This window comes from Bactrocera neohumeralis, chromosome 2 (assembly GCF_024586455.1).
Source record: "Bactrocera neohumeralis isolate Rockhampton chromosome 2, APGP_CSIRO_Bneo_wtdbg2-racon-allhic-juicebox.fasta_v2, whole genome shotgun sequence".
Taxonomy (NCBI): Eukaryota; Metazoa; Arthropoda; class Insecta; order Diptera; family Tephritidae; genus Bactrocera; species Bactrocera neohumeralis.
The window spans coordinates 84174142-84188198 of record NC_065919.1 but is presented as its reverse complement, the minus strand read 5'-3'; the positions used below and the strand labels follow the sequence as shown (position 1 = coordinate 84188198).

The following is a 14057-nucleotide window of genomic DNA, read 5'->3' as shown; positions in this document are numbered from 1 at the left end:
TCGAAGAGATAAAACAAAATTCACTGATGGACCTGAAGGCCATCCCAAAAAGTGCTTATGAAAAGTGTTTCTAGGACAGATGGCGGAGATTACTTGAAGAATTAAATATTTTGCATTTTATTTACAATTTCCAGGTACTTTTTTGTCACAATTTAACAATTTTAACCGAATAATATTATATATTATATATTCTTGATATTGGCATTCCATTATCAGCCAAAGGACACGAGGAGAACATGATGACTTGGAGCTCTATACGAAATTTCTTGACAATAAAAAGTAATTACACAAAACGCTGAATACAATATTTCTAGTCAACATTTGTCCGCGATAACTGTACTTGGTGTATACTTATATATAGATTTTGAATGATTATGATGTAGGTTAAACGGCAATCAAAAAATATATTCGAAGGGAGTTGCGGATATGTTCCTATTTATAATGAAATTTCTCGTAATTCCGTGCTTACCTCAAACAAATGACTTCGGTCAAACACCAAAGCATGATACTACTTCATAAAAACCCTGTTTTCAGGTATACTAACTAACTTCACAAAAATACATTCCCTTGCATACGATTTGTAGCCACAAATCGGATTTCGACTTACTTAATCATTGCTTTGCTCTTCGACCCATTAGACGGTGACTGCTCGTGTTGAACCGCATCAGATGACCGCTCAACCACAACGGAAGTAGCAGCTTCAACTTGCGTCCCAGCCACTGCACCGCCAACAGCAGCTGCTGCTGCTGCCGCCTTCAGCGCGCGCCGCTCTGCATTCGCCGTGCGTATGGGAATGCGACTGGATGGTGTGGTCGGTGATGTGTCGCATTGTTGCTCTTCCTCTTGTTGTTGCTGTTGTTGCGTTTGCTGCAGTAACAATGCAGGTGGTATGACAACTTTCACTTTAGGTTTCGGCAACAGTGACGGCTTCTGTTGGCTGGGCAAGCGCGTCGTTGAGGTCGATAAAATGGCTAATGGCGCCGCAGCAATAACACTCTCAATGCTACTCGCCGTATCTTCGGCGTCATTGTAATCGCTGGGGACATCAGCGTGCTGTCGTTCGATATCCACAAACTGCGCTACAGTGCTACTTAGTTGTTGAGCTGTGGTGGTACGTGGTGTGGGGGCGGGTGCTATTGTTGCTACAGACGGTGCAAGTGCAGTATCTACTTGAGGCTTAAACGATTGCTGCGCTATTGTTACTGGTGTTGCTGTGGCTGTTGTTGTTGTTGCTGCTGCAGCGCTAGGTGCTGACTCAGTCAAGGACTTAACTAGTGCCGGCGATTTGAATGCGGCCAACGGTGTGGCTACCCACTCAGGTGCTTCTGCCGCCTGTGCGGGCGGCTGTGTGTTGGCTTGCGCCGGTTGTGTTGGCGGTGGTGGAGCTTTTCGGTGGGCGACAAGCCCAACCGCTACGTCATCGTCCGTGGGCGTTGTGCTCACACTCGCTGCTTTTGCGGCTTCTTTCGATTTCGATTTCGCTTTTGTCTTTTTCGATTTCTTCGGTTTTTCGAGCTTGAGTCGTGTTGTTGGCGTTTCGGCCGCTTCGCCACTCTTCGCTAATGCCTGTGGCTGTGGTTGTGCTGCTGGTGTTAGTGGTGTTGGTGGTGGTGTCGTCGGTGATTCGATCCTTGTTGTCGTTGTTGTTGTTGTTATTGTTGTGCATTCAGCAACACTTTTTAATTTGGGGTTTTATTGAATTCGTGTGAAAATGTTTGCAAGAATTAGAACAAAATTGACGAAAATTTACGAATGGTTACATACATACACATACATAGATAATGCATTTGCTTGCGTTTGCGGTGCACATTAATTTGGCATGGATGAATGCAAGTAATTCAAGTAATTGATGGGAACACTGAGTTATTTTTTGATTGCATTTCTTAGTATAAATTATTACCATTCACTGTTAATGCTAGTTGTTTTGTTTTTGTTTCAGCTAAGTGCATGGAATCATGTTGTTAGTCACAATCAATGATGGTTGATGAGTTATTGGCTTTGGTGAGTGTGATTATTTGGATATTTCTATGCAGTCAGATGTGCGTTGGGGACTTTGGGTCGCATTCCTTGCATTTAATTATTCACTAACACATTTTACAAAAACGATTCCAAAAAAAATAAATTAAAACTTTATTTTTCATAAGCTTAACACGCGTAATTTCGTCGGTTCCTTCCACTGTCAGCAATACGCCAGCGTATTTATTGCCAGCATATGCTGCCGCTCAGCTCATATTACTAACCCTTTGAGAGACAAGTTTTCTAATTTCGTTGCTGACACGCCAAGCTCGCTCTACCTCCCCTCGGTTCATTCAATTTTATGGCACAGCATTGCCCTCTGTTTCCATAGGACCCTGTGACAGCCGCACTTGGCGTTACAAATCTACAAAATATATCGCTAATATACTTCTTACTTCATACTTGCACCCCAACATTCCCCGACTGTGTACACTAAAGTGTGAAATTTTATTTAAAAATGGCGGCGTGATTCTTTGCGTTGCAACTCTGTTATGTACCGTTTTTCTGCAACATAAGCGCGTATCGCCTCAATGCAAAATTAATTTTTAATGCTTTGCATAAACTTTTGACTAACTTTTGCCACTTACTCGCTTCCTCTCACTCCCTCGCTCCCGCTCTCTCGTGGGTTTATAGCGGAGCTCGGCAGTCGATTGCGCTGCGTTGCTGTTCCTGTGTTTCTAAGTTTATTACGAATAGTAGCATGAATTGGGAACGCCGAAGTAAAAATTCTTGTAATTGCTGTCATGTCATGTGTCATAGAAATTTTTGTAAGTTTAAATTGAGCGCGTGGAATGCAGAAATTATGCGCATACATATATTTCAATAAAGGGCAAGCATCAAAGCGGCGGTGGCGGAGCGTAGAAAAGTAGTGAGAAAGAGCAAAAGTTAGCTAAATCAATTGAAAAGTTCACTAATGTCGAAATTTTCAAAAAAGAGTCTTTAATGTCTAATATAAGTGTTGTCGAATATTTGCTATTAAATGCGCAATATTGTTATTGTTGCAGCGGTAGAAAACATGGATGAAGTTATTTGGAGGATTTTTACCGAGTTAGTCGTCCTTCTTCTTCTTTTTTATTGACGTAGACACCGCTTACGCGGTTGTAGCCGAGTTTAAAAGTTTGAAGGATGGAGTCATGTGTTGAAGTTCACGCAAGTGAGGAATTTCACGACTTTCGATCTCAGACCAAGTATCCTCTGAGTACCAAAAAACATTCGTTTGAAGGCGGGCAAAAGTGAGAAGAAGAAAAGACTTCCCCAGAGGTTGTGCGCTGGGTTTGGGACCTGCCACATAACAAACACCCCCAATGAAAAGTAGGAAACAGCCTCGTTAGCAGTCCTTGGTCTGGTCTGATCAACTGCCTAAATAATCATGTTCTGGTACCGGAAATAAACAATTCTTGAATCGACAATCTTTCGGGTATTCTCGCTTATAGGTGTTGATTGCTTTCTGGTACATAAGAATTCTTAGTAAACTTTTACAACTATTCCTTTTTTCCATTTTATAATGGTTACTGGGACTCTAGTTTATCAAGAACTCAAGTGTCCACCACTTTTATGGATCTTTTGTTTTATTATGAATTTTAGACATGTCGCGACCAGACTCACGTCAAAAGACTTTAAAAATAACGAATGATCCAAATACTACTTTTTTCAATAGTCTTTTTCGTTAACTCACGCCAGAGTCGTGTCAAGCTGTCATGTTATGTACACGAAGACCTTGGAGAGTCGATTCGGCAGCCGTTCGCAGCAACTCGGACTGACATATGGAACAACTTAAAGTGCAAGAAATGAAGCCGGTCGACCTTCCCAAGCGACATCGCTTAATGGGCTCTTGAAAAGTTCCAAGAAGATCCGACATTTTCAAACCAAATTTAAGTCAGCGATGTGGCTCATTTATGGCTCAATGGGTATATAAACAAGCAAAATTGCCGCATTTGGAACTAAGAGCAACCTGAAGTGGTTCAAAGCTGCCATTTCATCTGGAAAAAACAACGATTTGGTGTGATTTGCGGGCCGGTGGAATCATCGGTCCATATTTCTTCGAAAATGATGCCGATGAGAACGTAACCGTTAATGGCGAACGTTTTCGCGCCATGATAACCGACTATTTGATGCGACATTTGGTTTCAACAAAACGGCGTCACTTCCCACACATCACATCAATCAATCGATTTATTGAGAGAACATTTCGGTCAGGAAATAATTTCACGTTTTGGCCGGTCGATCGTGTGATATCACACCGTTAGAATTATTACTGTGGGTATATGTAAAGTCTATGTGGAATATCCTGTATACATCGAGTAATTGAAAATTGGACTCAGCGGATGGAACATCTGAGACGTAGTTGCGGCCTCATTTGAAGGAGATAATCTTCAAAAAAATAATGCTAATGAATGTTTTTTCCAATGATAGTAAATATATCCCAATAAATTTGAAGTTTCTGTGCTTTTTCTTTAAAAAAGTTGGGAACCTCGTTTCACCATTTATTTTGAATTTTAGACATAGCAGACTCACATTTAAAGACTTTTAAAATATGTCGAATAGATATTGCACCCGAGCTGCTTTCCAACAAAATAAAGGCAAATTTCATCGTTTAGCAATCTTCATTATTAGATTCTGCTAGCCGTAACTCTTTGCTGCGCTCGAAATGTTAAAATGTAGCGACAGAGAATTCGCATAAGTCTATTAAGCACAAGAAAATGTCTTTAAAAACTTTGGGGAAAGTATGAAATATATGATTTATATTCTCAAAAAAAAAAAATATTTTGGAGATGGTAAAGGAATGAGTTTTAGACCTCTATTTATAATCTTCGCGAGTTTCATATCACTACCGAAAAAAAATTTCACTTCGTGGATTAGCAGTTAAAACTTAAATGTTTTTCGTGAAGAATGACTGAAATTTTTTTAAATTTCATAAACTATTGTCTACGTTAATTTGTGACTTTTCTTAATAATCGCAAAACAATCACTTTTTCAAGTATCTCCGCAGAACTTTTAGAGTGAAACCTAACCCAATTTAACCTTTAATTAGTTATCTGCCAATATTTAAGAGCTCTACCATATATGTATACATAAATAAAACCCAAAAATTTCTCAAAAATTCAGCAATTTATAGTTACCTTCACCAAAAGCATTCTAATTTTTGTTTAGTAAATTATTGAAAATCCTTCACCAATTACAAAATGAAATGCTCGAAAATGAACAGAAGCGCATGAAATAGTTTGTAATCATTTATTTATTATATTTCCAACAAATTAGTTATGTTTTATAATAATAATCGTAATAATAATAATCTTAATGTGTAGGACAATGCATAATTTTAGGTGTAATGTAATAAAATAAATTAACTTAGAGCTAAACAAATATGTATGATGTATGGACTGTTGTGATAACATTTTTCGCGTTTTTCGAAAATTAACTGTGCAAAAGTGCAGTTAAACGTGGCAAACAATTGTTGGTTTTTGCTAAAGGAGCCAGTGAATGCAAGGCGAAATGCAAAAATGCTAAACAAATTTGACAATCAATCAATCGTTCAGCTAATCAATCAAATGAGCGATCAATCAACAATGAGGAACTCAGCCACAAATACATTGGGAGTATATATAAATAGTTAGATATGTATATATACTATGTACATGTGTGTAACTGTGTGCAATTATATGTGTATAAATTCCGACTCGCTGGCATTTGGTTTAAGCACTGCTTCCTCGCATAAAATTCATAAAATTCAACTTGTGTCGTGTGCTTAAAATCTAAGTTAACATATACGTATTATATAAATAATAAATCGATGCGTACAAATTTATAAGTTCGTGTGTCAGTACAATACAATAGCATTATTATTAATATTAATATTTTTTTGTAGTTTTTATAAAGTGTGATAACAGTAAAATTAACATTCCTTAACCATTCCACTTGCGTACACATAAATACAATACATGTGTGTAAGTGTGTTTGTATGTGCTGTGAATATTAGCTGCTTCTTAGTATACTCTCAACTCTTCTAAGTATTTAGTTAGTTATTATAATATCTTCACAAGTGTATATAAAAATAGATAAAGGTCTAAAAAGATAAAATTTCGAATTAATAATATTCGAATAATGTTCAGTATAATAATTTATAAATAAATTTAGATTTTGTTGTTGTTTCGTATAAAAAAGTTTTACATCTTCATCTTCCACTTCCACTTCTCGTCTTAGTCATATTAGATTAGTGACTCTAAAGTTATTTGCGTTACAAATCATTGTAGTTGTGTGTATGGGTGTGTGTATTAGATATAAAACAAGTGTAGTAGTAATGTAATCATAATATAGGATTAGCTTTTAAATACTGCTTCAATTTCTTCAAGTGGATTCCTGGAAAACGGGAAGGAAATAAAGTGGTAAGAGTTAAAATGCAGTGGGAATAAGGTGTGCAAATAAGTGTGTAAAACGGAAAGAGATTAACAAAGTAAAGCAAATAAGAAAGTGTAAACAAGTGTGGAGATATAATAAAAAAATCAAAAAAAAAACACAAAATGCAAAGAAATTTATTTTCTGCCAAATTTCAATTTAACTCGAATTTAATTGTGCCTTTGGGAAACGAAACGTGGATACAACAGAGTACAGAATTGGTATGAAGTATTAAATTGCAAACACTTGGGTTCAGTGTACTTATACTTAAACGAAGATTAATACACTTCCGCGAAGTGAATAGGCGAAGTAGCCTTGGAGATTTAATATTATTTGTATGAGTAAATTTTAAAGTATTCGGCGTAGTGCAGGATAACTGAGCAGCGTACGATTAATGGTTGTCGGTGCAAATAATAAATGAAGAGAAATTTCATCATTTGTTGCGCACTTATAAAATATGTTTATGATCAAGGTAAATCGTTGCAAATAATTATCCTGAATACTGTTTCTCGTGGCTTGCAGATCCGATCTGTACAATTTGTTGGAAGATCGTAGCATTTCTTATGATGAATTTCGTGAAGATATCTATTCAAATAAAAATGTTCTCCATACAAGAAATTGAATTTGACCGATCACTTTGTATGGCAGCTATATGCTATAGTGGTCCGATCTGAAAAATATGTTCAGAGATTGTAACTCTACCTTAGTGAATAATCAGTGCTAAATTTCGAGAAGATATCTTGCCAACTAAACAACTTTTCCATACAAGTACTTGGATTTGAACGATCAGTTTGTATGGAGGCTATATGCTATAGTGATCCGATCTGAATAATATGTTCAGAGATTGTAGCAGTCGCTTGGATAAAAACACTGCCAAATTTCGTGAAGATATCTTGTCAACTAAAAAACTTTTCCATACAAGGGCTTGGATTTGACCGAACAGTTTGTACGGCAGCTATATGCTATAGTGGTCCGATTTGAACAATTTTTTAGGGGATTGCATTATTGCCTTATCCAAAAACAAGCACAAAATTTCGTGAAGATATCTTGTCAACTAAAAAACTTTTCCATACAAGGGCTTGGATTTGACCGAACAGTTTGTACGGCAGCTATATGCTATAGTGATCCGATATGAACAATTTCTTAGTGGATTGCGTTATTGCCTTATCCAAAAACAAGCGCCAAATTTCGTGAAGATATCTTGTCAACTAAAAAACTTTTCCATACAAGGACTTTATTTTGACTGAGATTGACTGAGATTGCATGGCAGCTATATGCTATAGTGGTCTGATTTCGGCGATTCTGACAGATTAGTAGCATTTTAAGGAGAAAAGTACGATTGGTATCTCTAAAACTGCAAGAGGCTCATATACTGATAGATGAACTCGGCCGAACCGACTCAGCTTTATACCTGTTAAGGGTAAAAATATATATTAATTACAACAACAGCTACTTGGCGTGACCTAGATTTAATTTTGATAGATAACGCTGCAAATCCTTTCGTTTTCATAATTTTTCTTGTTTGTTAACATTATACTAAAAAAAGTTACTCATACGCCATGACACATGGTGTTATACTAAAAAAAAGTTACTCATACGTCATGACACACAGTATGCTTTGCTTGATTAAACGTTTTCTTATCAATATTCTTGGGAGAAATATAAATAAAAATATTCTAAAATTCAATTTTCTATGTGTAGTTCAGTTCATCACATAGTTTACTATCAAAAAATAGCTGCCAAGGTCAGCGCTCTGTATATCAAAAGCGGTCTAAACAAATAGTTATTCAATAATACAAACAAAAATGAGAAAAAAATAAACTATAATAGAACAGGATATTGAAGGATGGCTGAAAATGGTTTTGAATTCAAATTACGGGTTTTGAAATATTATATACAAACACATATGTGATATATACGACACCTTCAGAAGTAATGTTTGCGTCTCAATAGCAAACGAACTCACTATGATAGTATTTAAATGAACACTCATACATTATAGAACATCGCGGTCCATTGCAGCAGCAATTTTTCCTACTCCTAGAAAAGTAACTCGCACTAGCAATTTGTTGTCAGCATTATTTAAACGTGCGTATGTTAGTGTGTGCGAGATGTTTTCGCAAGTATTTTGTAACACACCTCGCCTGAGAGCGACGCACCGTAATATAAATGCGCACAAGCGACGGATAAGAGAGTGTAATGAAATTCTTGTTTATAACGAATGTTGAGCGTGCGTTGGCGGGGCGCGGTACGTGTGCGCTGCGAGTGCGTTTGGCCAACGGCAAAATATTAAATTACTTTGTCTCTTATGGCATGAAGTTACCTTTGTAAACAACAGGAGCAAACGACGGTGTTAGCAACAGTGAAAACAAGAGATATAGAGCGTGTGCATAACAAGCGCCACACAATAGCAATCGCCGGGAACGTTTAGCAAGAAAAACGGCTTGTTTACAACGGCGTTGGTGGTAGCCAGTTTTGTTTTTATATGCAATCTTTTTTATTTTGCAAATATCATAAAACAATTAGAAGGATGACCATGAAAATGTTTAGTAGAATTTAATGCGAGCGTGCAGTGGTCAAACTGCAGTGAAAGGCAATTTATGGAAGAGAGTCGCAATTTTCTTTATCTGACGTATGCATATGTATGTACATATATTTGTGTTTATCAATTGATTTTCATATTTATCAATAAATCGAAAACAAATTTTTCGAACTTAAAGACGCTAGTGATAGTAGAGTAGCCGATTATGAATGACTATTGGGTACCAAAGCAGGGGCAACTGAGTCGCCAGTCGCCATTTTTGTTTATTATCTATTACTATCATTTTATATTATAGTATACAGAAATGTCAAATTCAGTCAGCTGACCGAGAGCATACTTGCGAGATTCACTATATTGAATAATATTTAAAGAAAATACGTATACTTCATTTTATATTCAGGTTCAGGTGAGAATTTCAGGTAGATCAATCCAACCGTTTCGGAGAATTTAAGAAGTTAAAAAAATCGTACAAAGTTACAAGTGTATGTTAGGTTAGGTTAAGAGGTTGATACCAATATATTGGATATATTTTTGGTTAGGTTAGGTTGACAGGTCGATCCCAACAGGGATTTCCCTTGAACAGCTTTGAATGCCGATACATTGTAGTACCTAAACCTCTTATAGTATAGATCATAAGACCCTCAGAAATCGTCAAAGCGCCTTAGCCGAATGAATATACTACTGTGAGCAAAAAATAGTAAGACTTTTTAATTTATATTTCGGAAACCCATTCGTCGAAACATTCTTTTTCTAGTCATATGTCATATCAAAATAATAATTAGTGTTTAGTATACGGTTGTCTTTCTGTCAGAGATCTTACTGACATCGTTGAAATATCGGAAGGACCGTGAAAACCATATTGAAAGATCATTTGGGCCTAGGAAAAGCGATTGGTTCCAAAATCAATAATTAATTCTGTGAAAATATGCTTTCCGACTACCGACCGGATGTCATGAAACGATGAGTCTTGGATCTATGCTTATGACTCGCTAACAGACGATCAATTGGCCGAATAACGTCGTAAAGGTGAGCCGAAGCCGAAAAAATCACGTCAAAACAGTCAAAAATATGTTATAATGACAGTTTTCTTCGGATTATCGAGGCGTGATGCACTCCGAATTCCTTCCGATCGGCCAAACTGCCAACAAGGAATACTATTTAAGTGTTATGCGTCATTTGCGCGAAACTATTCGTAAAAAGAGGCTGGAATTGTGGGCCGACAACTCTTGGTTTTTGCATGACGATAAGGGGTTTTCGCCAAATTTTCAATCAATATCGCGCCGCAACCAACGTATTCACCTGATTTGGCGCCGTGTAACTTCTGACTATTCAGCAAGCTCAAACGACCGCTCGGGGGAAACCGTTTTGAGTCAATTGGAGACATTAAACGTGAATCGCTACGCGTATTGGAGACTACTCCAGAAATTGACTTTAACAATTGTTTCGAGCGTTGAAAAAAGTCTATTGAGGGCAAGGGGGACTACTTTGAGGCGGACGACATAGATTTTGAAGAATAAATTAAGTATTTCAAAATTATGAACAAAGTCTTACTATTTTATGCGACATTTTCGGAAATAATGTTTACGTCTCAAAATTAAACCAGCTCACTACCACAGTATTTAAATTAGGTAACACCGCGATCCATTCCATCAAAAAATTTTCATACTCCTGGAACAATATTTTGAACAAGGTCTTACTTTTTTTTTTGCTCATAGTAGCAAGCTCTCAAAAGTAGGTCGCCTTCTCATTTAGTATTATACTTAGTAACTAGTTAAAAAAAAAATCGGTTCAGCATACAACAACAAAAAAAAAACATAGGTTGGCATTCGTTCAAGCAGTGTCCTAACAACAACAATCTTAGAACACATTTTTGAACTGTTTTAGAAGAGCTTTAAGAAAAAAAATAGTCCCACCTTTGGTAGATTACAACAATATTTCATAGTACTGAATATGAACTACTAATAAATTTGTGAAAACATTACTTCATACTTTTTTTTAAATATGTAAATGCTTAGTTACGATTATTGTCTAATTTCTATGAGTTCAGACTTTTCATTATAATTTTATATATGTATATAAGGTTTAATATAATAATTGTTAAACAACGCGAAGGCTTACATTTCTAGAATTATATAAAGTTCCTCCATATTGCTTTCAATTTTAATTCAATTATACATATATGTATGTATATATATATATATAGATGTATATATAATTGATGTAGATGTGATGATGTGTGTAGTAGTAGTTGGTAGCACATTAGCCAAAAGAAATGAGGGTAAAAGAGAACAAGAACCACAGAAAATTAATGTCGAAGCAAAATTTATTTGGAAATATGAACATAGTGATAGAGATAATAAGAACTTATGCAGACAGTTATCTTTATGGAACAGCCAAAACCCAATCAAAAAGCACAATTAAATTCGAGTTGATAGCAAATCATAATTGACCTTAAATACCGAAAGGCATATTATTATCAGTAAATACTAGTAAATATCATAAATGACGTCACATAACTGGTACATGTTGTTGTTTGTGTGAAATGCATTTCAATTGCAACACTATTGAATTATGTATAATTAGATTGCATTTAATGTAATTATGTGCATTTATTTATGATACAATAAGTATACGTTTATATAATTGTGTGTGTGTGTGTATATACGAAGAAGCATTGAAGCTAAACACTTTCACCAAAAGCATTAATAACAATTGAATAAAACAAAAGATGTAAGTAACGGTACTATAAATATGCAAATGATCACATAACTCATGCCGCACAACACACACGCGCGCACACAGGCACAAATACTCGTCTCACATATGTCATTGGTATATGCTTGGTTCGTGGCATGTGCCAGCGTGTGCGCGCCAAGGGCTCGACATGAGTTGTGATCATGTCTCTAGGCGCTATTAATCTGATTTGTATTGCATGTGGCATACACTCACCTCATGTCATCCGCATCACAATTATCCCGCTCGACAATGGTATCGCGCAGTACGTGACGATGGTCAACTACAAGTCGTCTATCGTCGTCGTCATAATCATAATTCGCCCCATAAGTTCCTCCATCATGCGGTTGTTGTTGTTGTAGTTTTCGGTGTTCGCCGGCAAGGCACGATATGGTGGCGGCGTGGGCAGCGCTGTTGGCTGCGGCAGAATTATTATTGGAAGCATCATACTCATCATTGCCATTTGCAGCGGGTCCATCCAATAAGCCCGTCTTCTTATCACGACGCAGTGTTGCGATTTTCCTCTCTTCCTCTTGTCGCAACTTCTCAACTTCATCCTTTGACAGGAATGAAAAAACTTTTTCTATTTATTTGGCGCAGACATGAAAAGAAAAAAGAAACGAAAAGAAAACTTAAATAAATGAACAATACTCGGAAACTTAAGCGCACAGCATAGAAAAGCCATGAAAATGGAACAAGGCAAAATGAAAGAACTGTAGAAAATGCCCCGGCAAAAGGCGAAAGTCAAGATGGTTGGCTTCAGTCGCATCAAGATTAATGCCTTTTTATCAAATTTACTATGAGTGGGTCTTTCGTTTCAATATTATTGCCCCAGTTTTCTCAGAAATCGAAAAATTAAGCGTGAAAAGAAATATAAAGAGTTACTGTTTTCAATCCATGGCTTTATTGCGTTGATGCAAAGTGAGTGCCAATCGCATTTTCTGTGTTGCACAATTTCGAAATAGAAATAAAGAAATAAATAAAGTTTATGTTTAAGCTCTTGACTTTAGCGCTGTATTTACCAGGTGGACTGGGAATTTTTAAATGTTTTTGCGAGAGAGAGAGTAACTAGAAGTAAAGCCACGTATATTTGAGTTGGACGAACCTTTACAAGACACATGAACATATTTTACAGCTGGATAATTAGTTCGTGATTGACATCGTTTCGAGTGAGAACATATAAAACACGAATAAGTGGTCAGTATGTCTGACAGCTATATGCAACAGTGGTCTGATCTGAACAATTTGTTCGGATACCGTAGAACTGCCTTGGAATACCTGAATATTTCTTGCCAAAAAAAGTTTTCCACACAATAAACTCCTTCTGATCGATCAGTTTGTATCGAAGCTATAGCCTATAGTGAGCCGATATTGGTGATTCTGACTAATAAGCAAATTCTTTGAGAAAAAAAGAACGATTGATATCTCTAAAACTGAAGGAGGCTTATATACAGGCAGACGGACGTTTGTATACTTTTTAGCCTCTCCGTTTTCTTCTGTGAATTATTTCGCGACAAACTTAATATACCCTGATCATGGTATAAGAATAACCTTAATCGATATAGCAGACACTCTGAATACATCAAATGAATGTGAGGAAAATTCATGTATAGGAATACAGTGGGAGCCACGCGGGCTCGTAAACTCGACAATGCACCGTGTCTCAAATCAATAAAAAGGACAAAATAGATTATTCTAAAACTTACCGATCCTAACAATATTAGATCTCTCCCCCACTAAATCCACAGCGACCATATTCACTAACTGGACGAAGTAGTACAGACTTGACCTTAATATTGCAATCGATGACGTTAAAATTCCGACTGTCAATAAAGCCAAAACTCAAGGTGTGACATTCAACTGCCAGTCCTCCTTCACACCTCACACGACCGCGATTATTGCCAAAGTACAGAGCTGCAACAAAATTTTCAAGTTGCGAGCCGACAGCGCATGGTGAAAAGACAAAGAGCCTTGACAAAGCCTTGTTGGCAACATACAAGGCAATCGGCCGGCCGGTCCTTAACTACGACGCATCAATACGGTCGCATGGAAGCAGTGAAACGTAGACGAGGCAGCGACAGACATGTCAGAACACTGCACTACGGACTTCAACGGGATCCCTCTTCATGTCTTCCATCGAACACCTGCACAGTGATGCCGGTATGCTCTTAGTTAAGGAGCATCATTAACTCCTCACCAAGCAGTTTTTGCTGGAGTGCTTTCGCAGAAATCATCCTTGCAGTTACCTGCTTGAAGCTAAACCGCCGCCCAGGAGCATTAAGAGATCCTCCCTCTACTACGTCGGCGACATAAAACGATACGCGGACCAGACTTCGATCAGACATGCACTGACACTCCACATTCACAGTGGGGC

General features: G+C 37.1%; 1 protein-coding gene across 20 annotated transcripts in view; it reads right to left on the bottom strand.

The window, feature by feature from the left end:
* LOC126767862 (protein lap4) overlaps positions 1-14057 on the bottom strand; it is a 162896-nt gene that overhangs the window by 17316 nt on the left and 131523 nt on the right. For 18 of the 20 annotated variants that reach the window (XM_050485541.1, XM_050485553.1, XM_050485543.1 and 15 more), the window contains 2 exons: positions 11900-12266; positions 608-1675 (listed from right to left, as the gene is read on the bottom strand). In XM_050485541.1, the coding sequence (XP_050341498.1) occupies positions 608-1675; positions 11900-12266 (1435 nt within the window). The remainder of the gene's footprint in view (positions 1-607; positions 1676-11899; positions 12267-14057) is intronic. The other 2 variants (XM_050485548.1, XM_050485549.1) reach the window with 1 other exon arrangement.